Source organism: Mustelus asterias, chromosome 6, assembly GCF_964213995.1.
Source record: "Mustelus asterias chromosome 6, sMusAst1.hap1.1, whole genome shotgun sequence".
Lineage (NCBI taxonomy): Eukaryota > Metazoa > Chordata > Chondrichthyes > Carcharhiniformes > Triakidae > Mustelus > Mustelus asterias.
The window spans coordinates 50,968,686-50,993,220 of record NC_135806.1 but is presented as its reverse complement, the minus strand read 5'-3'; the positions used below and the strand labels follow the sequence as shown (position 1 = coordinate 50,993,220).

At 41.5% G+C, this 24,535-nt stretch overlaps 1 protein-coding gene across 1 annotated transcript in view; it reads right to left on the bottom strand.

Annotated features, from left to right (window-relative positions):
* Positions 1–24,535, bottom strand: part of LOC144495292 (zinc finger protein GLIS3-like) — a 598,751-nt gene that overhangs the window by 169,263 nt on the left and 404,953 nt on the right. The window contains exons 5-6 of the mRNA XM_078215378.1: positions 23,230–23,391; positions 17,979–18,089 (exon numbers count right to left, since the gene is read on the bottom strand). Of these exons, the coding sequence (XP_078071504.1) occupies positions 17,979–18,089; positions 23,230–23,391 (273 nt within the window). The remainder of the gene's footprint in view (positions 1–17,978; positions 18,090–23,229; positions 23,392–24,535) is intronic.

Below are 24,535 nucleotides of genomic sequence, written 5' to 3'. Positions count from 1 at the left end.
ATCACAATCCCACCCAGGCCCTACCCCCATATCCCTACACATTTTGTCAGTAAATCCCTGCACATTTACCCGCTAATCCCTCTAACCTACGCATCTCAGGACACTAAGGGGCAATTTTAGCATGGCCAATCAACCTAACCCGCACATCTTTCGACTGTGGGAGGAAACCGGAGCACCCGGAGGAAACCCACGCAGACACGAGGAGAATGTGCAAACTCCACACACAGTGACCCAAGCCGGGAATCGAACGCAGGTCCCTGGAGCTGTGAAACAGCAGTGCTAACCACTGTGCTACCGTTTGCACATGCATTATTAGTGAAATATATATATATTATATATATGTGTGCATATATATTGGGGTGGCATGGTGGCACAGTGGTTAGCACTGCTGCCTCAGTGCCAGGGACCTGGGTTCGATTCCCAGCTTGGGTCACTGTCTGTGTGGAGGTTGCACGTTCTCCCCATGTCTGTGTGGGTTTCCTCCGGGTGCTGCAGTTTCTTCCCATATTCCAAAGGTGTGTGTGTTAGGTAGATTGGCCATGCTAAATTGCCCCTTAGTCTCAGGGGGACTAGCTAGGGTAAATGCATGGTGTTATGGGGATAGTGCCTGGGTGGGATTGTGGTCGGTGCAGACTTGATGGGCCAAATGGCCTCCTTCTGCACTGTAGGGATTTTATGATATATACTCTATGCACACACATATATATTACTCACACACTACTTTACCATTGGTCATGGGACTTAACTTGCAGTCTTATTGTACAGTACAATAGATTTAATCTTGGATCTTTTTGAGGGTAAAACCTGTTCTTCAAACATACATCTTTGGAAGTAACTTGAGAAGTGCCTTTGTATATAATTGGTGACCTGAACCAACAACATACAGGTGACAACCTATTCTAGTTCGCTCACCATTGTGAATAGTTACACACTGTCCTTGTGCACTAATTGTACATACTGGGTCAGAACTGCAACCAGAAAGATTAATTGTGTTCGGTGTAATTTTTAACGCTTTTTAAAAACCACTTCCATTGAAAATAATGCTAAATGACAAATTAAAGAGCATTTGTAAACTTGCTATATAAATGAATCCATGACTAACAGGATGTGACAGCAGAGGTCTTTCATCCATTTGTCGGACTCTGGTAGCCTACTGCTGCAAAATTACTTCACCGAGCCTTCATCACCATGGAATTTTTATGGCGATTTTCGTTTTATGAATTTCACATTTTTGTATAAGGTTGCTTGGCCTCATGCCATCATTCAAGTTTAATTAAAGTCATAATTCAGTTTTGAGACAATTTATTGTTTCTTCAGCTTTCATTGTTATTAGCCGGGAATGTTTGTCCATGCCAAAGTGAGACTCAAGTTCTCAACTAAACTAAAACAACAAAGATGCCTCAGGAGCTTAGCATACTGATAGAGTCTGAGTTCACTGGGGCTTAAAATATTTGAACTTGTCTGCACTATAGAAGACAAGCCACTTAGTGTGCACTGCAGAAATTATTCAGTGTATCTAATCTATTTTCAAGATACTGATGGTCTACGGTGGCAGAAATGGAGTTCAAAAATAATTCATTACACTAGGAATTAACAAAATTGGAGCATATTACAATAATGAGAACAAACTGAGAGTTTGGACATTGTTTGAGACAGCATAAGCCAGTTTGTACAATTATCTAAATCTTGACAACATCCTAAAGCAATGAGCAGTATTGACCCCTTTTGAAATTTCTAATTTAATGTTATATATCAGCCCTGAGTTCCTAAAGGAAAATGGATAAGAATGAAGTTTCTAATCCTGGGGTTTAGACAGCAGGACTGGTATGCAGAAATTGATGTGCCTTACTCAGAATCCACATGCCCAGCCTCACTGGAAGTTAGAGGATTGGACTAATTAGATAGACATGCGGTGTGAGCTCCAGTGCAGAATGTGCCTCCTTCTGGGAGCTTGTAGAGGGAGCTGTGAAGGGAAATTCTTTGTGCGGCTGCAGTCATGTAAAACTGTGTGCAGAGCAACTTGAAGGATGCACAGCATTTGGCTGGCCAATGAATTCGGGTGCTAAAAAATCCAGAGGGAAGTAAGTAATTGGCACAGAGCTTAAACTTTCCATCAATGTGCAGCGAGGTGGAGATGCCCCTACATGAGGTAGGTGTCAGGAAGATTCCTTCATTGATGCTGCGGAGTACACCCTCCCTAAGTAAAGACAACACTGCAGTAGGAGGTGGAAGTGTTGTGGATGATAACAAACCTTAACAAAAAGCTGCAACAGAATGTTAACCAACAGTTCCACAGTGCCAAATGTATCACCCAGGCACACAAGCAACAAAGTGTTGCCCATTAACGTGCTACACATTTACTGATGGCTCATTCTCAGTCCTTAACTTTTCAGTTTCCCCATTGTTGATCATGCATGTTCATAATGCAGCATATTCAAACTCTGACTTACAACTGAAGCTCGAGAGAGCTTGATAACTTAAAAGAACTTCACCCGGTAAATTATTGTAACACAAAGTGCAAGGTGTTTATTTTCATATAGGACTAGCTGTAGGCTGAGCACATGACTATTATGTATGTGCTCCTTAGAATATCCTGATACTCTTATTCTGTTTGTGGGCCATGTTGGAGAGTAATGCAATATAAGCCTTTCTCCTACACCTGATTGATGATCAGCCCAGAAAATCTATTTTCAGCCACACTAAATATCCCTGCCTGTCAGAGCATTAAGTGCGGAGTGGGACATGAAACCTGAGCCACATTCTGTCCTGTTTCCCTTCTTGCCTGCTACTATGTTGTCACTTACGTTAGCACAGATACAACATCCATAATGTTCTACAATAAAGCTCGTTATGAATCAGCTTTCTAAAAGCATGTTCCTCTTTGGGTATTTTAGACTTGAAGAGCAGTCTGGCAGCACTGACAATGGCTCAAAATGCCACATGACCTGCTGGCACCTTGTGTTCCTCTCACCAACATTTTTATAGACAACAAAGCTGCACATATCCTGGGGGATTCAGCTTTAGGAGGCATCACCGTGATGAGTCAGAGTGGACAGGTAAGGGGAGCAAGTGACAGTGCAAGACAAAGGAAGGAATTTTCTGGGTTGCACTTGCCCCAGTGTGACCGGAAAAGTCAGTTGTTGCGAAGGCCATAAGGTGCCTCCATGCCTCAATGTATTCGAGAAATTCAGTAACTGTTGCTAGAAATTGTACTGTTCCTCGGCAGAAAAGAAATGAAAATTTTGGAAAAATCATCAGTTACTTTTCTTGTTATGTACTGCACTTGTAGGACAAAAGAACATAGTGATAGTACGTGGGGTTAGGTGCAAACAGCATCAGAGATTTATTCAATAGCTGTTAACTATATGATTTAGACTGTGGCAAAGCCCGCGAAGAGCTGATGGTATCACAAATCATAAACATGACTAGACTCTTAAGGTGACATAACATCCCTCCCCCTTTACATTTAAGGTCCCATACCAAACAAACATAGTACTTTTAAATAGCCATCAGCAGACATAAAAGGGCAGACAATGAATCGGTACACAATAAAAATAGTTCAGACGATCAGGTGGGTGTCTATTCCACACTGGTTGCCTGCGCACTTCAGGGATTTGGTTGTTCTAAACCTCAGAGATACGTTCTTCAGAGGATGTCTCTATCCTGGAAGACATAACGGTTTATTTCGTAGAAGGAAGGCCAATAGTAACAAAGAATTCTTCAACAATCTCGGTTTCTGCTGATTGACCAAAAGTGGCAGTCACAATATCTTGTGGTTCATCCTGACGTAGTTCTGGCATAACCAGTTCTGATACAATGGTGTATGTAGGTAATAACTGATCCACATGTCATCTCCATAATAGGTCATCTTCAGTTTGCTAGTGGCATTGCTGAATGCCAAAACTTGCTCTCCTTGTCGAAAGGAACGTCTTTTGAAATCACCTTCTCTTCTCTTAAGATTTGCGACTGCTGATTGTGTTCTACTATCTCAGACACCTCCTGTGGTAAGAGTAGATCAAATATAGTTCTCAGCTTCCTCTTCAGTAGTGGTCAAGCTGGGGAACTCTAAGTAGTCGCGTGTGTGGTATTGCGATACGTCCTTGGAAGCATTTAACGAATGCTTCAAAACCTTTTAGCTAATCCATTTGTTGCTGGTGATATGGTGTTGATTGTGTGTGTTGGATACCACTCATCATTAGATAGTCTTAAGCTATTTGTTGTGGTCTATTATCACTCAGGATTTGTTCTGGTTTCCCAAATCTAATGAAAATCTTATTGGGTTTTTGATGGTTTGTTTTGCAGTTGTTGACTTCATTTTAACAACTTCCAGTTCTTTGGAGTGTGCATTAATAACAACCATGTACACTTATATAGACCTGAAAAGTTTGTGTGTAGATGTTACCAAGGCATCTCAGGCCACTCCCATGAGTGCAATGGGGACAAGGATGGTGCATTCCTTACCCGTGCACATGACTGGCACAGTCCTGCTTTTTCCTTGATCTGAGCATCTAGTCCAGGCCACAAGTAACTCCTCACAAGTTCTTGCATTCAAACTATGCTCGAATGTCCTTCATCTAATTACTCTAACACTCCTTGTCACAAGTTTGGAGTAATTATTACCCTCATCCCCCACAACAGGCATCCGCTACCATACACTGTCAGCTCGAGTTTTCTGAAAATATATGGCTTTAATTTGGGATGTGTTTCCACTGTCCTCCCTTTTAACACCATTTCCAGTATGTTCCCCATCACAGGATCATTTCTGGTCTGTCGTTGGACTTGAGTTGCAGTCACTGGGATGCATTCTATCTGAGAAGAATAGAAAATATTGGAACCACTACTAGGTGATTCTTGACCAGTAGGCAAAGGCAATCATGACAATGCATTAGCATTGGCATGGCTCGCGGACTGATGGTACTTGATCTCGGTGGAATGTGCTGATAATATTAAAGACCATTATTGAAGTCTGCTGGCGGCAGGTGATGGAATATCTTTATGTGGCCCAAACAAGTTAAGGGATGTGGTTCATCAGCAATGTGTTGTGATGATCATAGAGGTATTGGGGAAATTTCCGCACTCCAAAGTTGCTCAGTGTTTCCTTCTTCAACTGGGCATAATATGATTCAGCACTTATTAAGGTACGCAATGCAAAAGCTATCAGTCTTTCTACCCCTGATGGTAGTAGATGTGACACGACCACTCCAACTCCGTATGGTGAGACACAACAAGCAAGTTGTATTGGCAACTTTGGGTTGAAATGTACCAACACTTCTGGCTTCCTCAGTTTTGTGCACAACAAATTTTGGAATGGTTTAATTAGGGTTGCTAGATTCAAAACAGATTTGCCATAATAAGTTACTAACCCTAGGAACAATCTAAACAGTGTTACATTATTGGTCATGAAGCCTCCATGATAGTCTTCATCTTCATAAGTGCCTTGTGTAAATCCTTGCTATCGATCATATGGCCTAAATAATGTATTGACATTTGAAAGTTGTCTCACTTATCTTTCTTCATATGAATACCATGCATCTGAAGGCATTTCAATGTGGTTTCTAGGTTACGTAAGTGTTCTTGTTCATTGGTACCAGTGATCAATGTGACATCAAGGTAACACTGTACGCCTTGTAGACGGCTTAAGATCTGGTCCATGGACTGTTGGAATAAAGCGGGTGCTGAAGTTGTTCCAATAGGTAATCTCTTACAGCGGAATATGTATTATAATGGTGAGCAGGTGTTGCAATTCAGCTGCAACGTTCATTTGAAGGTAGATCTGCGATAAGTCAATTTTGCTGAACTTCTGTCCTCCTGCTAGGCTGGCAAACAAATCCTCAATCAAAGATAGCTAGCGGATATAGATTTGTGCACAGAACTGCATTGCTTGTTGTCTTGAAATCTCTACAAATACACTTAGTCCCATCCTGCTTCATTACAGGCACAATTGGGGTTGCCCAGTCACTAGTGGTGATGGGTTTTAAGTCTTCTGTAGCTACAAGTCTCATTATTTCAGATTGTACCTTTGGACATATGACATAGGGTCCTGTTCTTGCCTTGAGACTCTTTATGCTGACATATTTGATGGATCTTAAATGTCATCTATACTCCTTTCATTGAACCGAGGGTGTCCTTAAATACACTATTGTATTTCTCTAGGATGTTCTGTAGATCTGTTTCAGCATCAACTAACCTGTTCACAACACTCCAGATCAGCATTATCTTCTCTTGCCAAGACTGGCCAAAGAGAACTGGAAAACCTCCTTGGACAACATTAAGTGGCAGCTCTGCAGTTTTCCCACAACTTTAATTTGACTACAATGTATCCTCTGAGAGGCTCCATTTCCTTGGTGTAGTCCTCAGTAAAACATCTGCTGGATTTAATGGTAGGTGATTCAATTTTTGCTTATAGGTGGTTCTTGGGGATTAAGGAGACAACAACCCATGTGTTGGCCTCCATTTCTGATAGGCTGTCCTACTAGACCTATCAGAATTACCCAGAGCTATGTGATTCACCTTGAACTGAAAGTACATTTAGTTTCGATTCCTTGTCAGATTTATGTGCTGTGTCTTCACTATTTGTATTATCTCTTCCACTCTGTAAATTCTTTTAGTGCACTTCCTATTATTCTTCCTTTTTGGTGTGCTCTGTTTCTTTTTTTGAACAATGCCTTCTGGAGAAACTGGTTTCTTCCAGCAAGCTCGTGCTATGTAGCCAATTTTGCCACAATTTTTGCATTGGCTGGCCTTGTTCCAGCATTTGGCCTGTGAATGGCCCATTTTTGCACAGCAATGACATGTTGTTTCTGGGAAGACTTTCTCTGAACAGCAGCCATTTTATGTATCCTCATGCCTGCTCCGAGAGGAGAAGCTTCCTAAGCAGCAAGCTCCAGCAAAAAGGCTATCTCTGTTTTCACATGCAAGTTTCATTCAGTTAGCCTCATGCCTCAGTCCGCAAACCAGATGGTCTCTAATCGCATTATCTAGAGAGTCACCAAATTCTCAAAGCTCCTAAGGTGCTTTAGGGTTGCAACAAATTGTGCTATATTTTCTCCTTTTAACTGATTTGTCTTATGGAACCTAAAACGCTTTGCAATAATTAATGGTTTGGGTGAATAATGGTCCTGTAGTATCTTATTAATTTCAAATGTTTTGCTACCGGGTTTCTCGGACTGGACCGAACTCCGGAGTAAGTTAGGTTTTACTGACAATGCTGCTGAGAAAAGCAGGGAATACTATATCGTCAGCAATCTTGCTTGCTCAGATATAAGGCTGAAATCTTTCTGCAAAGGATTTCCAATTCTCGAATTCTTCCTCAAATGGGCTAATGGCACCAAACTGTCCCGCCATTTTAGTGATATTGAGATCTGCTCAGCAATGTTCCTTCACGAGCTTCTCTTAATCTCAATGGTCCAGCTTATTTTGCAAATTGTAATAAGACCATAAGACATAAGAGTAGAATTAGGCCACTTGGCCCATCGAGTCTGCTCCACCATTCAATCATGGCTGATATTTTTCTCATCCTCATTCTTCTATCTTTTCCCCATAACCCCTAATCCCCATATTAATCAAGAACCTATCTATCTCTGTCTTAAAGACACTCAATGACCTGGCCTCCACAACCTTCTGCGGCAAAGAGTTCCACAGATTCATCACTCCCTGGTTGAAGAAAATTCTCCTCATCTCTGTTTTAAAGAATCGTCTCTTTAGCCTGAGGTTGTGCCCTCTGGTTCTAGTTTTTTCTACTCGTGGAAACATCCTCTCCACGTCCACTCTATCTAGGCCTCGCAGTATCCTGTAAGTTTCAAGAAGATGCTCCTCCATCCTTCTAAACTCCAATGAGTACAGATCCAAGTCCTCAACCATTCCTCATACGACAAGCTCTTCATTCCAGGGATCATTCTTGTGAACATCCTCTGGACCCTTTCCAAGACCAGCACATCCTTCCTTAGATATGGGGCCCAAAACTGCTCACAATACTCCAAATCGGGTCTGACCAGAGCGACATACAGCCTCAGAAGTACCTCCCTGCTCTTGTATTCTAGCCCTCTCGACATGAATGCTAACATTGCATTTGCCTTCCTAACCACCGACTGAACCGGCACGTTAACCTTAAGAGAATCTTGAATAATGACTCCCAAGTCCCTTTGTGCTCCTGATTTCCTAAGCAGTTCCCATTTAGAAAATAGTCTATGCCTCCATTCCTCCTTCCAAAGTGCATAACCTCACACTTTTCCACATTGTATTCCATCTGCTACATCCTTGCCCACTCTCCTAGCCTGTCCAAATCCTTCTGCAGCCCCCCTGCTTCCTCAATACTACTTGTCCCTCTAATATCTTTGTATCATCTGCAAACTTAGCAACAGTGCCTTCAGTTCCTTCTTCCAAATCATTAATGTATATTGTGAAAAGTTGTGATCTCAGCATTGACCCCTGAGGCACGCCAATGAAAAAGAGCCCTTTATCCCCACTCTCTGTCTTCTGCCAGTCAGCCAATCCTCTATCCATACCATGATCTTGCCCTTAACATCATGGGCTCTTAATTTAATCAACAGTCTGCTATGCGGTACCTTGTCGAAGGCTTTCTGGAAATCTAAATAAATCATGTTGACTGGTTCTCCTTTTTCTAACTTCCTTGTTACCTCCTCAAAGAACTCGAATAGATTTGTCAGACATGACCTCCCCTTGACGAAGCCGTGCTGACTCAGTCCTACTTTATCATGCACTGCCAAGCACTCTGCAATCTCATCTTTAATAATGGACTCTAAAATCTTGCCAATAACCGAAGTTAGGCTAACTGGCCTATAATTTCCCATCTGCTGCCTCCCTCCCTTCTTAAACAGCGATGTTACATTTTCCAGTGATATGTGCCAAATGTATCAGCTTTTCTTAGATTTAATGCAATGCACAAAATCTCTCTCTGTCTCACTCTACCTCCGTACCTCAATCTCACTGCATGTGGTGAGCTTGGCAGCCTGAACTTCTCGGGGTGCTGGCTTCAACTTTCAGCATGGACCTTTCTTTGCTTCTGCCCAACAACTGATGCAATGGCTGACCTGCTGTTGATTCTGCCTCAATGTCGAAAGTTTCCAGTTGGTAAATACAGCTCTGAATTTCTTTTTCTTCCTTGGTTTGAAAAGAATTTAACCTGCTCCTCATCGCCAGTACTCTTTTTCTCCTGTTATATACTGCACTTGTAGGGCAAAACAACGTGAAGTAATAGCACAATTATCTTAAATCTATGTCCCCTGGTTATTCACCTCTCTGTTAAGGTGGTTAGGTCATTTCTTTCCTTGCTGTATATGACCATAAATCCTTGAAGATAACAGGACAAAGGCATAAATATTACTTTCCTTTATGAGCCAAGACATAAGATATATCAGATTAAAGAAGTTATGCTACAGCTGTATAAAACACTAGTTACTGTTCTTGTCATCACATTACAGGAAGGATAAGATAGCAAACAACAACAGAGATCTATTCAATAGCTGTTAACTCTACAAAGGCTTGATTTAAACTGCGGCAAACTCGTGAAGCAGTCGATAACATCACAAACTATACACTTGACTAGACTCTTAAAGTGACAGCACAACAACACAACAATGATCCCAAATATCTAACATTTCCTGATGTATCAAAGTCCATCAAATTGTGACAACTCCAGATCAGAAATCCCTCTTGTAGAATGAAAGGTAGAGAAGCTGAAAGCGGAAGTTAACTGACTGCCACTGGTAATACTGTATCGTCATAATAGTGGAGACTGATTGCATGTCTCCCTGTAGCACAGTGCTCGCCTAAAGGCACAGAGGATGCTCCTTCAGTTTTTGCCCAATATATTTGTGCTATTGCTTAGAGAGGCATAACAGAGTGTGTGCCTCTACTGACAACTGACCGTCTTGATAGGATTTTAAAAAATCTTTTATCACTTCAGCCGATGGATATTGCAATTAAGGTGCATTAAAATAACCCCCAACACTAATTTTGAATTTGCCAAACAGAAAAGGTGGTAAGTTGGATCCAAATTTGGCTCAGTGCCAGAAAGCAAAGGGGAACTGGTCAATGGATGTCTTTGTGACTGGAAGGTTGTTTCCAGAGGGTTTCACAGGACTTAGAACTGGTTCTCTTGCTTTGTATGCTTTACATCAATGGTTTAGATAGAAATGTAGGATTAAGAAGTTCATAGCTGATTCAAAAATTGACCATGTGCATGAGAGTGAGGAAGAGAGCTGTAGATTGCAGGAAGATATCAATGGACTGGTTATGTGGGAAGAAAAAAAATCAGAAGGAATTCAACCAGAGACATTTGAGGTAATGCATTTGGGGAGAGCAAAGAAGACAAGAGTGTAAACCATAAATAGATGGATACTGATAAGTGCAGAAGAACAGAGAGACCTTGCTGTATGTGACCACAAATCCTTGAACAGGGAAAATGCATAAATACCATTTTCTTTTATTAGCCAAGACATAGGATATGTAGAAAAGTTATGCTACAGTTGTATAAAACACGTAACACCATTCGCAAGCAGGACCCAGACGCCAAGTAGGGTGGTGGAGGCAGACACACTGGCATCATTTAAGACTTACCTGGATAGTCACATGAGCAGTCTGGGAATGGAGGGATACAAACGAATGATCTAGTTGGACCAATGAGCGGCACAGGCTTGGAGGGCCAAAGGGCCTGTTTCCTGTGCTGTACTGTTCTTTGTTCTTTTTGTTCTTTGTTCCTGTCGCTTGCCACTTCAACACACTACCCTGCTCTCCAATCCAAATGTCTGTCATTGGCCTTTTGCAATGTTCCAGTGAACCCCAATGCAAACTGGAGGAACAGCATCTCATCCTCCGATTGGGCACTTTACAGCCTTCCGGACTTCAACAACTTCAGAGCATGAACCCTCCCCTCCACCTTCACCCCATTTCCATTTACTTTATTTCATTTTCTTTAATCGCATTCATCTATTTTATCATCCTTCTCTCTCGCTTCCATTTCTCCACTTCTCCATTCCAGCTCTCCTTATTTCACCTCCTCCCCCGCCTCCCCCAAAACCCCTTTCAGGGCAACTGCCACATTCCTCAGGCAGTCCTTCAACAATCTGTTCTCTGTTCTGCCATTCTCGCTTTCTGATCACTTAATGGACACTCTTAGCATCTTCTCAGCTTTCTGTATCCTTATTTACATCCCCTTTGTCCCATTCCACCCCACCCTCATAGTATAAGTCTCCACTGATTCTCTTTGCTCTCAGCTCTGATGAAGGGTCATCAAGACTTGAAAGATTGGCTCTATTCTCTCCCCACAGATGCTGTCAGACCTGTTGAGATTTTCAAGCATTTTCTGTTTTTGTTGTATAAAATACTAGTTACTGATCTGGTCACCACATGACAGGAAGGATTTGATTGCAGTGGAGAAGGTGCAGAGAGGATTGACAAGAATGTTTCCAGGACTTGAGGATTTTAGCTATGGGGAAGGATTGGATAGGCTGGTGTTCTTTCTTTTGGAATAAGGGAGGTTGAGGGGAGGTCTAATTTAGGTGTTTTTAATTATGGGGGAGGGGTGGGGGGCATATATAAAGTTGAAAGAAATGGCCTAACTACCTTAACAGCGAGGTCAATAAACAGGGGATATAGATTTAAAATAATTGTCAGAAAGATTAGAGGGGAGTTAAGATCAGTATGTCAGTTATTGCGGGTTCATCTCAGGATTTGTTGGTTTCTTAATCTAGATGAGATTTTCCTGGAGGCAATGGTCTTTTGTTCATTTATTTACATGCTAATGATTTACAAAGGTTAAATAAGTTCAAGTTGGAGCTACCCTCTGAGATGCTGCACACTCCTCTCCTCTCAGTGAATAACAACATCACTGTGACATAGCTCCTCAAGCACAAGGCCAGTAGCAATCTGTAGTGTTAACCCTTCACTCTACAGTAGGGATTTATAACTCACTGCCTGGAAGGGTAGTCGATACAAATATCCTCATTGCATATACTGAGAAATGCACTTGAGGTGCCACAACCTGCAGGGCTACAGACCAAAAACTAGAAAGTGGGATTCGACTGATAGTTCTTTCTTTGGCCAGGACGGGCATGAAAGGATAAATGGCCTCCTTCTATGCCGTAAGGTCTGTGATTCCATATGATTCAGAACTAGACTCTACAGATTTCAGTTCCATATCGTGTCATCTCCAAAGTTGGAATGAAAGTTTACATTTCAGGAACATTTGACATCCTCTCATCTTAGGAGAATCAAATCACTTCTCCAAAGTAAAGCAGCTAAAACAACCTTTCAGAAATGTCTTCCACATATAGCTTGCCTTTAATGCCCAGCACAATGCCATAGACAATGAGCAAGTCTTTTTTTAATAATCGTCAAATTTGTTCAATCTGCTTTCAGTTTTTATTTACACGTTGGATACAAGTTTAGTTCAGCTATTGCACATTCTGTAACCACTTATGTGACCATCACTGTTAATGATGTTCCCTTCTTCTTTGCCCTCCACTTGCATACATGACTGGAAACTGAAATACAGTTGTCCACAAAATGAGAGGACACAACATGCAACTGACTTTGCATCCACTACCATTTCACCCCTTTTGAATCAGTTCTCTATAACTCATATTAGTGCCAGATGAAATATTAATTTCAACTACTGGGATCGATTACTGAAAAAAATGGAACCTTACAGCAAAATGTAACCACTTTCCAATCCAAAGATCAATATTCATTTATACAGTACTTTTAACATAGTAAAATGTCCCGGGGTGCTTCACAGGACCACTGTCAAACACAATCTAATACTGGCCAACATAAGGTGACATTTGAACAGGTGACCAAAAAGCTTGACCAAAAAAAAACTGGGAGGGGTAGTAAGGCAAGAGATTTAGGTGGGGAATTTCAGAGTTTAGGGCTAAGCTACTGAAGGCATGGACCATAGTGAATAGGTAGATGTGCAAAAGGCCAGAATGGAAGGAGCATGTTGATCCTGGAGGGTCTGGGCTGGCACAAAGTATATACACTTCGCTGAAAATCAGTTGTGCAACTGTGCAGTCATATTCAATTGCAGACATCTCTGAGCACATCATTTGACTTCAACTGCAGCGACATTGTAACATGCATTATACTGCAGTCTTCCTCTCCATGTGACTCATGATGTGGACTTTTGTTCCATTGAATGAACCAAGAAAGCAAAAACTATCGTTTTTGATAATGGATACCAGGGAGTGGTTATATGATTAGAATCTTACTAAGAGGTTCAAACAATGTCACTAATTATTAAGGCAGAACAATTTATGGCAATTATCTCCTCAAAATGAAATGACAGCCTTGAAATTATACTCATTCATCTGTATGACTTATGCGACGGAGTTGATTAGGGAAGGGATTTGTTTGTTTTCAAAGTGGCAGTAAGTGTCTCAGTAGAATGCAAATGGTCAGTGTGTTTCACTTATTTAATTGTGTTGCTGTCATCTTGGAAGATTAATGATTGTGCTGCAATATTTGATTATTTCAAAATTATATTTACTCCCTCAACATGAAGGATTAATGTTCTTTATAACTTACCGATGTGTGGTTATTTGACCTTGGAGTTTGGAAACTTGACTAAGAATAGACGTAACGTTAAGTGGAACACTGCTTTATATTCAAAATCAGTTTTTGTTAAAATTGGCCAAGGAATTTCACCTCCTATGTTTCCAGAGTTTGTGCATTTAACTCGAGCTTGAAATAATGCTAATAAAGTAACTGAAGTCATTTTGTTGTTGTGAGCTCAACTGTCTGATGTTCAAAACCACAAGACTCCCATCATTAGAGTGAGTGCTATAGTTCATTCTGCAGGAGAGGCTAACTTTCCACAACGTTAGTCCATAATGAGCTGATCGTTCGCTCTTCAGACTCATTTTTAGCCAACTGTCAGAAATGCAAAGATTTGACCCAGTGTACAAAATATAACCAGGACGGACTTCTACTGGATCAGTAGTGGCACAGTAAGCTCAATTATGGCCAGATAAGATCATTTATCAGCCTAGGCAGGTGAGGGTGTTGTCGGGGTTGGGGAGGGAGTGTTGATTGGAGGGGTGGGGTGGGGGGGTGGTTAATCGCAGGGGGAAGAGGCAATTGCTTAGGTGGTCTGCTGATTTCGATTGAAATGGGGGAACATAAGGGGTTAAGGTAGGTGGGTGGCGGTGGGGTGCTGAGGGTTTGAAGGGATGGGGAGTTTGGGGCGGGGTTCAGAGGCGTTGTGATGGAATCAAAAGACTCAGGGACAAAGGCACATTTAATCGGTGCCCATTGAGTACTGTGCAGACAGCACATAAAATGTGCACTGCCTTTGATATTACATGATTGCATCATCCAGTCAGTACCCTCACTGTTGATTAGCTGGGGCCTCAACTGTTTACCATATACATAGACGATCTGGAGGAGGGGACCGAGTGTAGGGTAACAAAGTTTGCGGATGATACAAAGATGAGTGGGAAAGCGAATTGCGTGGAGGATGCGGAAAGTCTGCAGAGAGATTTGGATAGGCTGAGTGAGTGGGCGAGGATCTGGCAGATGGAGTATAACGTTGACAAGTGTGAGATTATACACTTTGGAAGGAATAATAGTAAAATCGACTATTATTTAAATGGTGAAAAATTACAACATGCTACTGTGCAGAGGGACCTGGGGGTCCTTGTGCATGAATCGCAAAAACTCAGTTTGCAGGTGCAGCAGGTGATCAAGAAGGCAAATGGAATGTTGGCCTTTATCGCGAGAGGGATGGAGTATAAAAGCAGGGAGGTCTTGCTGCAATTGTACAAGGTACTGGTGAGGCCGCAACTGGAGTACTGTGTGCAATTTTGGTCCCCTTATTTGCGGAAGGATGTATTGGCCTTGGTGGGAGTACAGAGAAGGTTCACCAGGTTGATACCGGAGATGAGGGGGTTAGCTTATGAGGAGAGATTGAGTAGATTGGGCCTGTACTCGTTGGAGTTTAGAAGGCTGAGGGGAGATCTTATAGAGACATATAAGATAATGAAGGGGCTAGACAGGGTAGAGGCAGAGAGATTCTTTCTACTTAGAAAGGAAACAAGAACGAGAGGACACAGCCTCAAAATAAGGGGGAGTCAGTTTAGGACAGAGTTGAGGAGGAACTTCTTCTGTCAGAGGGTAGTGAATCTCTGGAATTCTCTGCCCATTGAAGCAGTGGAGGTTACCTCGTTAAATATGTTTAAGTCACAGGTAGATAGATTTCTGATCAGTAAGGGAATTAAAGGTTATGGGGAGCGGGCGGGTAAGTGGAACTAAACCACTATCAGATCAGCCATGATCTTATTGAATGGCGGGGCAGGCTCGAGGGGCTAGATGGCCTACTCCTGCTCCTATTTCTTAGGTTCTTATGACAGCATTTGCACCAACCTGTCACTGAGGCTGGTGCAAATGCTGAGAGTCCTTTGTGAGCTGAATCAGACAGAAAGGCAGAAGAATGTGGCAGCATAGCAGACAGATTTTCAGATGCTGTACTGAATGCCTTGGTGGAAGAGGTGCAAGGGAAGAGAGATGACATGCATATATAGTGGGTCAGTAAGGCCCTCCGGATATGTTCAGAAGACAATCATGGAAGTCAATTTCAGGAGTCGAGGCTTGAGGACCTGGATGCAGTCCCATAATATTCAATGTGCTCACATCAGTAGAGAAGGTCAGTGAACACATCTTTGAATTCCATATCCAATCAGTTCCACCACTGGGCTCCGACACCGATCAATTCAACACAGCTTCATCATTCATCGACCAACAATTTGTAGCAATGCATTTTCCCTTCACTTAACTTCACTGAAAAGGAAATTCATGGAGGCAGTGTAATGGTGAGCAATTCACTTCTGCCTGTTACATTCTCTTTACCTGCCAAAGGTGAAAGTTCAGCTAACAGTTGTTAAAGTTGTACAAGTCCTGAACGCATCTTTGTCTGGGATCAAGTCTTAGAGCAGCCAAATATTCCCAAAGTTCTCGATTAGGCATTTCTACTGTCATAGTCATTGGGATAAATGAGAGATTCAACCCACAACAGTTGGAATCCACTTCTTATCGAGATGTAAAAAAAAGTGCCAATTTCAACATCCCAAAAAAAATGCTCGCTATTTCACTGACTGTTGACATGAGCCTGGGGGTTATCATTATAGAATTTGTATTGAATTACTGAGTTTACAACATATTATCACAGTTTGATAGCTCCAAGTTATGAAGTCCATAATGTGGTGTTGTTAATGGAAATGTTTGTTGTTGTAAAGGATTTAGTGGTTGAAGAAATTCCCGGCTTGGGTCACTGTCTGTGTGGAGTTTGCACATTCTCCTCGTGTCTGCGTGGGTTTCCTCCGGGTGCTCCGGTTTCCTCCCACGGTCCAAAGATGTGCGGGTTAGGTTGATTGGCCATGCTAAAATTGCCCTTAGTGTCCTGAGATGGGTAGGTTAGAGGGATTAGTGGATAAATATGTAGGGATATGGGGGTAGGGCCTGGGTGGGATTGTGGTCGGTGCAGACTCGATGGGCCGAATGGCCTCTTTCTGTACTGTAGGGATTCTATGAAATGTAGTGAATGGGTTTTTAATCAATGAAAGTGCTTTTTAATAGTGTTGGCATGGGAGTATGTGGAGCCATGGGGACTGTATGGAAAACATAGGTTGGCATGGAAGGTATAGGAAGACCATGGAAGGTGGGTGGAGGACATGCAATAGCATGGTTGGTATGGATGGAGCGTGGGGAATGTATGGAGGGGTGAACGCTAGAGGACTGCTTTTGATTTTCTTGTTTTTGTGCTGGATCACTGAGGCTGGCCTTTCGCCCGGCCCACCTTCACAACTAGCATCCCCTCTGCTGCTTCCCAATAGTTCTTCTGGGTTGCAGCCCTAGCTCCTATTAATACTAGCCAACCTGGAACAAAGATCCAAGTTTATCCCAAGTTGTGTTTGCAGAGCCAGGAGTGCCCAGGAGTGAAAATTCTGGCCCAGTTGTAGCATTCCTTCACACCCCTGACGCAGATACTTTGATCTAACATGGACCAAGGATTGTAGCGAGACCCTTGCACAATGTCTGATTCAAGTTCACAAGGATTATGCTTATCAATATATTGATAGAAAGCCATTCTATCTATTTTTGGATGTTGTAGCATTCATGGACACAGGCATCGCTGGCTGGCCAGCATTTACTGCCCATCCCCAGTTGCCTTGTTCAGAGGTCAGTTGAGAGTCAACCACAATACTGTGGCTCTGGAATCACGTGTAGGCCAGACCAGGTAAGGACAGCAGATTCCCTTTCCTAAAGGACATTAGTGAACCAGATGGGTTTTTCTGACAGTCGGCAATGGTTTCATGGTCATCAGTGGATTCTTAATTCCGGATTTTTTTTATTGAATTCTAATTCTGCTGCGGTGGGATTCGAACCCAGGTCCCCAGATTATTTGTCGAATTTCTGAATCTAGCAATAATACCACTATGCCATTGCCTCCCCAGATTCATCCTTTCAGTTTGAAACCTGTAATCTTATTAATAAATTTTGAGAATCTTGCACATTACTCCTCACATTATTAGTGAATCTAAATTCTTGTCATTTCAGAATAAGATAATCACAGCACATCAACTAAAGGTAATTTTCTCTGTTAGAGCTGCAGAGACTTTTATTGCCCTACATTGCTGAGAATTTAATAATGTTGAATTGGAAATCTGTTCAACTCCTTTCTATGACTAACCTAGCAATTAAAAAAAAGTTGTCAACTAACTTAAATAAATTCACTGGATTAGTGTGGTATTTCTTATTTTTATATATATAGCAAGAGTTATGCATTCATTGTGTTCCTGAATATTGAGAGTCATAACTTCAAAATTGAAGAGTTGCATCTTGCATGGAAAGTACCGTTAAACTAGAAATAAGAACTATATTTTTACTATAACAAGAGAATCAACGTTCTTTGCTGTTCCTGCTTCGTCGCAATTCATTTCTTCAATCCTCCCTAATTAACTCACCTTTTTTCTAGCCTGCTGTTCTTTTGTGGAATGTGCCTTCACATGCTTTCTGAGAGAGCTTGGGTCAGTGTACCGTTTAGTGCAGCCTGGGATCTGACATGCATACGGCTTCTAAACAAAGAGAGAAAACAGCACTAGCTTTAGTACAGTGAAGGCTGGTTGAGACGTCGAATCAAGAGCTGGTCAGGAGCATTCTGCTGTACTGTCCACCAGTCTGATCTCGAATAAGTTAACCTCACCTGGATCATATACTTGAGTTCTTGCATGCCTGGCTTTAGTGCAAGTCAAAGGTTACTGAGAAACACCCATTTCCCAGATGTGAATGAATTTAACACACCTCACAGGGCTGCATGCGAACCGTTCTATTGATTGACGTGCATTCCCTACCAAAGCAAACCGACTATTAAAATATGACTAAATTCTGTTCCTTTGTACCTTTTACCAGCTTTGTGAATTTAATTTATTTTTCAGTGAAAGCTTGCAGCTGACTTCTGTAATTATTGTAATTATATACTTACAATTATTTCAGCCCCTGAGACTGCGGCATAGTCAGAAACGATTAGCAAGAGAAAGCATTTAGGGTTTCAGCTCAAGAAACAGCAGAAAGTTCCATGTAACAGTATCTGATCGCTACGAGAGAAAATAAAATCTGCTAGGAAAGACAGAAAACAAAGGTAGAAATAAGAGATTAGTCCCGACAAACACAGAAGGTTTAGAACCTTGGTCATGTTTTTCCAAGCAATTTAATTTAGTTAATTAACTAGTACAGTTGTCATCTGACATGTGAACAATTTAAGGAGAAGTAACTGTCTCGGCAAGTGCTATCTATGAGCTATTTCTACAAGAGGAGGCTAACTATGATCAGGTGATTAGTACAGTCATGATTAATTAAAGGGGGAGTAACTCCTCACAATACAGGAGGAGGCCATTTGGCCTACTGTTCTTGCGTCAGTTCCTTGTAAGAGCTATCCAATTAGTCACATTTTCCTGTTCTTGCCCAAAAACTCTGAAACTTCTTCATTTTCAAATATATTCAATATTCAATTCCCTTTTGAAGGTTACTATCAAATCTTCCAGGTCATAACAACATGCTGAATTTTTAAAATTCTCTGCATTTTCCTTCGGGCTTCTCCCACACTTCCACCCTACCCCAGTTCCTTTGTCAATTGGTATAAATCTGTGCCTTTGGCTACCAACTTAACTTCCTGTGGAAACAGTTTCATTTTATCTAGCTAAACACAACACCTCTCTTACATCCACCCTTCATTTCTTCTGCTCTGAGAAGAGCATTTCCAGCTTCTAAAGTCTCATAGGATAGAATCATAGAATCCTATAGCACAGAAGGGGGCCATTCGGCCCATCGAGTTTGCACTGACCACAGTCCCACCCAGGCCTATCCCCAAAACCCCATGCATTTACTCTAGCTAGTCCCCCTGACACTAAGGGGCAATTTAGCATGGCCAATGCATCTAACCCACACATCTTTGGACTGTGGGAGGAAACCGGAGCACTCAGAGAAAACCCACACAGACACGGGGAGAATGTACAAACTCCACACGGACAGTGACCCAAGCCAGGAATCGAACCAGGGTCCCTGGCGTTGTGAAGCAGCACTGCTAACCACTGTGCCACCGTGCCTCTTAGCATAACTCAAGTCACTTATCTCTGCTTTCATTCTGGTAGATCTACTCTGCACCCTCTCCAAGGCCTTGACGTTCTTCCTAAAGTATGGGGCCCAGAATTGTGTCCAAATACAATCAATTTTAAATAATTTGTGGAATGTAATTCTATGTTGAATGACTCAAAAAACATGTGCTTTGCTTATTAGAGCAAATATGACAGAGCTGTTTAAAATTATGAAAGCATTGGACAAGATCAATACAAGTAGAATTGCTTCCAGTAGTTAAGAGATCAATAACCAAGGGTCATAGACATAAGATTAAATGTGGATTCAGAACAGCTTCAGAATGGGACTCAAGAGAGGCTATGAAATTCAGTTCCTCAGTTAGTGGTTGAGACAGAACCAATGTCAATACCCTAGACTAGATTGGACAGAGGGATGAAGGAAATGGGAATAAGATGGTAAAATGTAATTAAGGCTACATGATCATATGGATGGAAAACATTGACGTGAACTAGCCGATTTGTGTATTGTAATTTCCATCTATTTCTACAGTTAATTCTTCTGGCAACCAGCAACAACTGAATAATCTCCTTAGCCCCATTTTACTTTCGAGCTTCTAAATTTTCTCACATATTCAGTCTGTTAGTGATGCCAATGAAAAAATGTAAGATGTCTCCATATTGTACACTGATCTGTACTAGATGTGAGAAGTGCAGGGTCTGCACCTTGCCCTGAATAACAAGATTCAGCCGGGTAAGCTAAAAATCTTTTCAAGTTCCTGTATTCTTGAAAATTGATGGAACAAAAATAATTAACATTAGTGAAAGAGATGGGAACGGCATTGGAGGTTGTGTTCCCAAACCTCAATAGTTTACATTAACAAATAAGAAAAGTAAAAGAATTTCACAATGAACAAAGAATTAGACTCTGGTAATTTGGCACATCTTCACTTCTCTGGATCTTTGAACCATTTCACAACTCCAAGGACTGCTCCAGCTCTGTGTATTGTACTCTGTTACATTTGGGAACGTTATCTGGAAATTACTGTTGTTGTCATAAGGGAATGAACAATTGGAACATAATTTGGTATTCTTCATACTATTTGAACACATGCATTTCTATTCCATTTCATGAGTGCTCTGCCCAAAGGAGATCCTTGGCTCATTGTCTACTAATACTTCATCCTAATGTTTTCTTGCCAATGGTGGTCTGCCGTTGTCTACCGCTCTAAGGGGAAAGGTGAAGGGGCAGGTCCTAAATATACCCCGGGTAGAATGGGAATCCAGTCCATGCTGTTGGCTTGCTCACTATCTAGCCAATTGAACTAGCCACACACATTAACTCATTTATTTTAAAATAGCAATGTGTGTCTGCTGTATTCTTAACCGAGATTTTGGAATTGTATTTTTTTTAGTGTATTTATTAGTGTCACAAGTAGGCTTACATTAACACTGCACTGTTTAAGAAGGGAGAGAGGCAGCAGATGGGAAATTATAGGCCGGTTAGCCTGACTTCGGTCATTGGCAAGATTTTAGAGTCCATTATTAAAGATGAGATTGCGGAATTCTTGGAAGTACATGATAAAGTAGGACTGAGTCAGCACGGCTTTGTCAAGGGGAGGTCATGTCTGACAAATCTATTAGAGTTCTTTGAGGAGGTAACAAGAAAGTTAGATAAAGGAGAACGAGTGGACGTCATTTATTTAGATTTCCAGAAGGCCTTTGACAAGGTGCTGCATTGGAGACTGTTAAATAAGTTAAAAGCACGTGGTTTAAGAGTAAGATCCTGGCATGGATAGAGGATTGGTTGACTGGCAGAAGGCAGAGAGTGGGGATAAAGGGGTCTTTTTCATGATGGCAGCCGGTGACTAGTGGTATGCCTCAGGGATCAGTGCTGGGACCACAACTTTTCACAATATACATTAATGATTTGGAGGAAGGAACTGAAGGCACTGTTGCTAAGTTTGCAGATGATACAAAGATATTAGAGGGACAGGTAGTATTGAGGAAGCAGGAGGACTGCAGAAGGACTTGGGCAGGTTAGGAGAGTGGGCAAAGAAGTGGCAGATGGAATACAATGTGGGAAAGTATGAGGTTATGCACTTTGGAAGGAGGAATGGAAGCATAGACTATTTTCTAATTGGGAAAATGCTTAGGAAATCAGAAACACAAAGGGACTTGGGAGTCATTGTTCAAGATTCTCTTAAGGTTAACGTGCAGGTTCACTCAGCAGTTAGGAAGGCAAATGCAATGTTAGCATTCATGTCGAGAGGGCTAGAATACAAGAGCAGGGGTGTACTACTGAGGCTGTATAAGGCTCTGGTCAGGCCCCATTTAGAATATTGAGAGCAGTTTTGGGCCCCATATCTAAGGAAGGATGTGCTGGCCGTGGAAAGGGTCTAGAAGAGGTTCACAAGAATGATCCCTGGAATGAAGAGCTTGTCATATGAGGAATGGTTGCGGATTCTGGGTCTGTACTCGTTGGAGTTTAGAAGGATGAGGGGGGATCTTATTGAAATTTACAGGATACTGCGAGGCCTGGATAGAGTGGACATGGAGAGGATGTTTCCAATAGTAGGAAAAACTAGAACCAGAGGGCACAACCTCAGGCTAAAGGGCCGATCCTTTAAAACAGAGATGAGGAGGAATTTCTTCAGCCAGAGAGTGGTGAATCTGTGGAACTCTTTGCCGCAGAAGGCTGTAGAGGCCAGGTCGTTGAGTGTCTTTAAGACTGAGATAAATAGGTTCTTGATTAATAAGGGGATTGGGGTTATGGGGAAAAGGCAGGAGAATGGGGATAAGAAAAATAGCAGCCATGATTGAATGACGGAACAGACTCGATGGGCTGAGTGGCCTAATTCTGCTCCTATGTCTTATGGTCAATGAAGTTACTGCGAAAATCCCCCAGTTGCCACACTCCGGCGTCTGTTCGGGTACGCTGAGGAGAATTTAGCGTGGCTAATGCACCTAACCAGCACGTCTTTCAGACCTTGGGAGGAAACTGGAACATCCAGAGGAAACCCATGCAGGCACAGGGAGAAGGTGCGGACTCTGCACAGACAGTGACCCAAGCTGGGAATTGAACCTGGGTCCCTGGCTCTTTGAGGCAGCTGTGCTACCCACTGTGCCACCGTGTCGCCCCGACACCGTGTCTCTTCTCCAGCAAGAGCTGAATGGGATGAGACAGAAAATTGGATTAAGGTTTTCAACTCGTATGAAAAGATCAAATCTAAACAAGTTTAAATATTTAATTGAATAAATTTAAACTCACATAATAACAGATGGAAACAATTAACTGTTATCAGTTATTTAGGGGATTTGTTGCAGCAAATAAGGCTAAATAGTCAATGTGTTATATGTTATGTAACCTTAATATTATCTCCCAAACAATGTTTAAAAAAATATTAAGTAACATGGGAGCATTTTTGCAGGGCCTTTCATGGATTAGAATTGCTGTATTTTAGATACCAGGTGATGATTATGAAGGAGCTAAAAAATAAATTGAAGCAAGACCAGAAATATGATGACAGGATTATTTTTGAACAAGATTACAACATATTTATTTACAAGTTTAAAAGCTTTTATTTCTTAATAACAGAGAGCTGATTTCTGAATTAGAGACTCTTACTGTGTCTAGATGTGTTCTCTGGTGCTTGGCACGGTCACTCGAGTTGCTAAAAGCTTTTTGGCATCCTGGATGCTGACAAAGGTAAGGTTTTTCCCCTGTGTGACTTCGAAGGTGAATCTTGAGATTTTCCAGTCTTGAGAAAGCCTTATTACAGCCTTCAAACTACAGGAAAAGATTTGAGAAACTATTGTTAGAAGAAAGGCTCGGATACATTTTTTAAATCAGGAAACGCTAACGTTCCGCAGACGTCCACTTCTGATGATGGGTCACATTCAACAGATTAACCTCCTATCCTTTCCTTTTGGAAGGTAGCTGTCTTGCTGTGCATTTCCAATATATGACATCTTATCTCCAATTACCAATACTTGTAGGCTTTCTTCGTACTCTTCAGACTTCCACAATAGGTATAATTATTTCAATTCTTATTTTTAAGCTGAATATCTGGGTTGCCTTGTCAAAAATATCATAATCGTGGCAATATATCGGCAATGTGTTTACTTATGATATTTTTCAATCTTCTGTTTATCTTTAATAAATACGACTTATAGATAAGATGCATAGAAGCTTAGTTTTGAAAGAAAACAAACAAAGCCGCTTCTCATGCTGTCCACCCCAGAGATACTTAACTTCATTTAAAGGGGATAAATAACAAATGGCTAGACTATGTTGGAAAAATAACGACACATTAATGAACGATGCGCACCATTATTGTGCAAATTGGCCATCAGGATCAGGAGATTAGAAGAAACACTGTGGAAAATGTATCTCCAGATTTGCTGTCAATTTATGTTGCCCCTCTATTTGCTTGGCTCATACAGCATCTCAACCTTTGCATCTTCCTATATTTTTATCAACTTGCTAGATTTTCACATCGGTTCCTCATTCCAAATAAAAGTTAACTCCAGTAATTAATAGTATAAGTAACCTTTGAACAATCTCATAATTATTATTATTATGATACCACTAATCTGGCCTTGAAAGGGAATAATTTAATTTGTGGATTCCTTCAGGAGTTGAATTCTTCTGAGAGATTTTATGTCAACATAAACTTTTTCTGAATTTTTCTTTGCCTCTTTTTCTCTCTCAATCCAATTTTTCCTTCCCTCTATTTGCTTTTCTTGATTTGACTGTGATGCAGCTTGTTTCCTTCCCTGTTGTTTTTCATTTTTTTGTTCTCAATCCTGAAATAACATTGGTTGAGGAGGTAAATCCATTGGTTCCATCACCCACCAACGTCCATGATGCCATGTTGCCCTTGCTGCATAGTTGACAGCTTGAATTGCAGCAATATTCAGTGCAAATATTT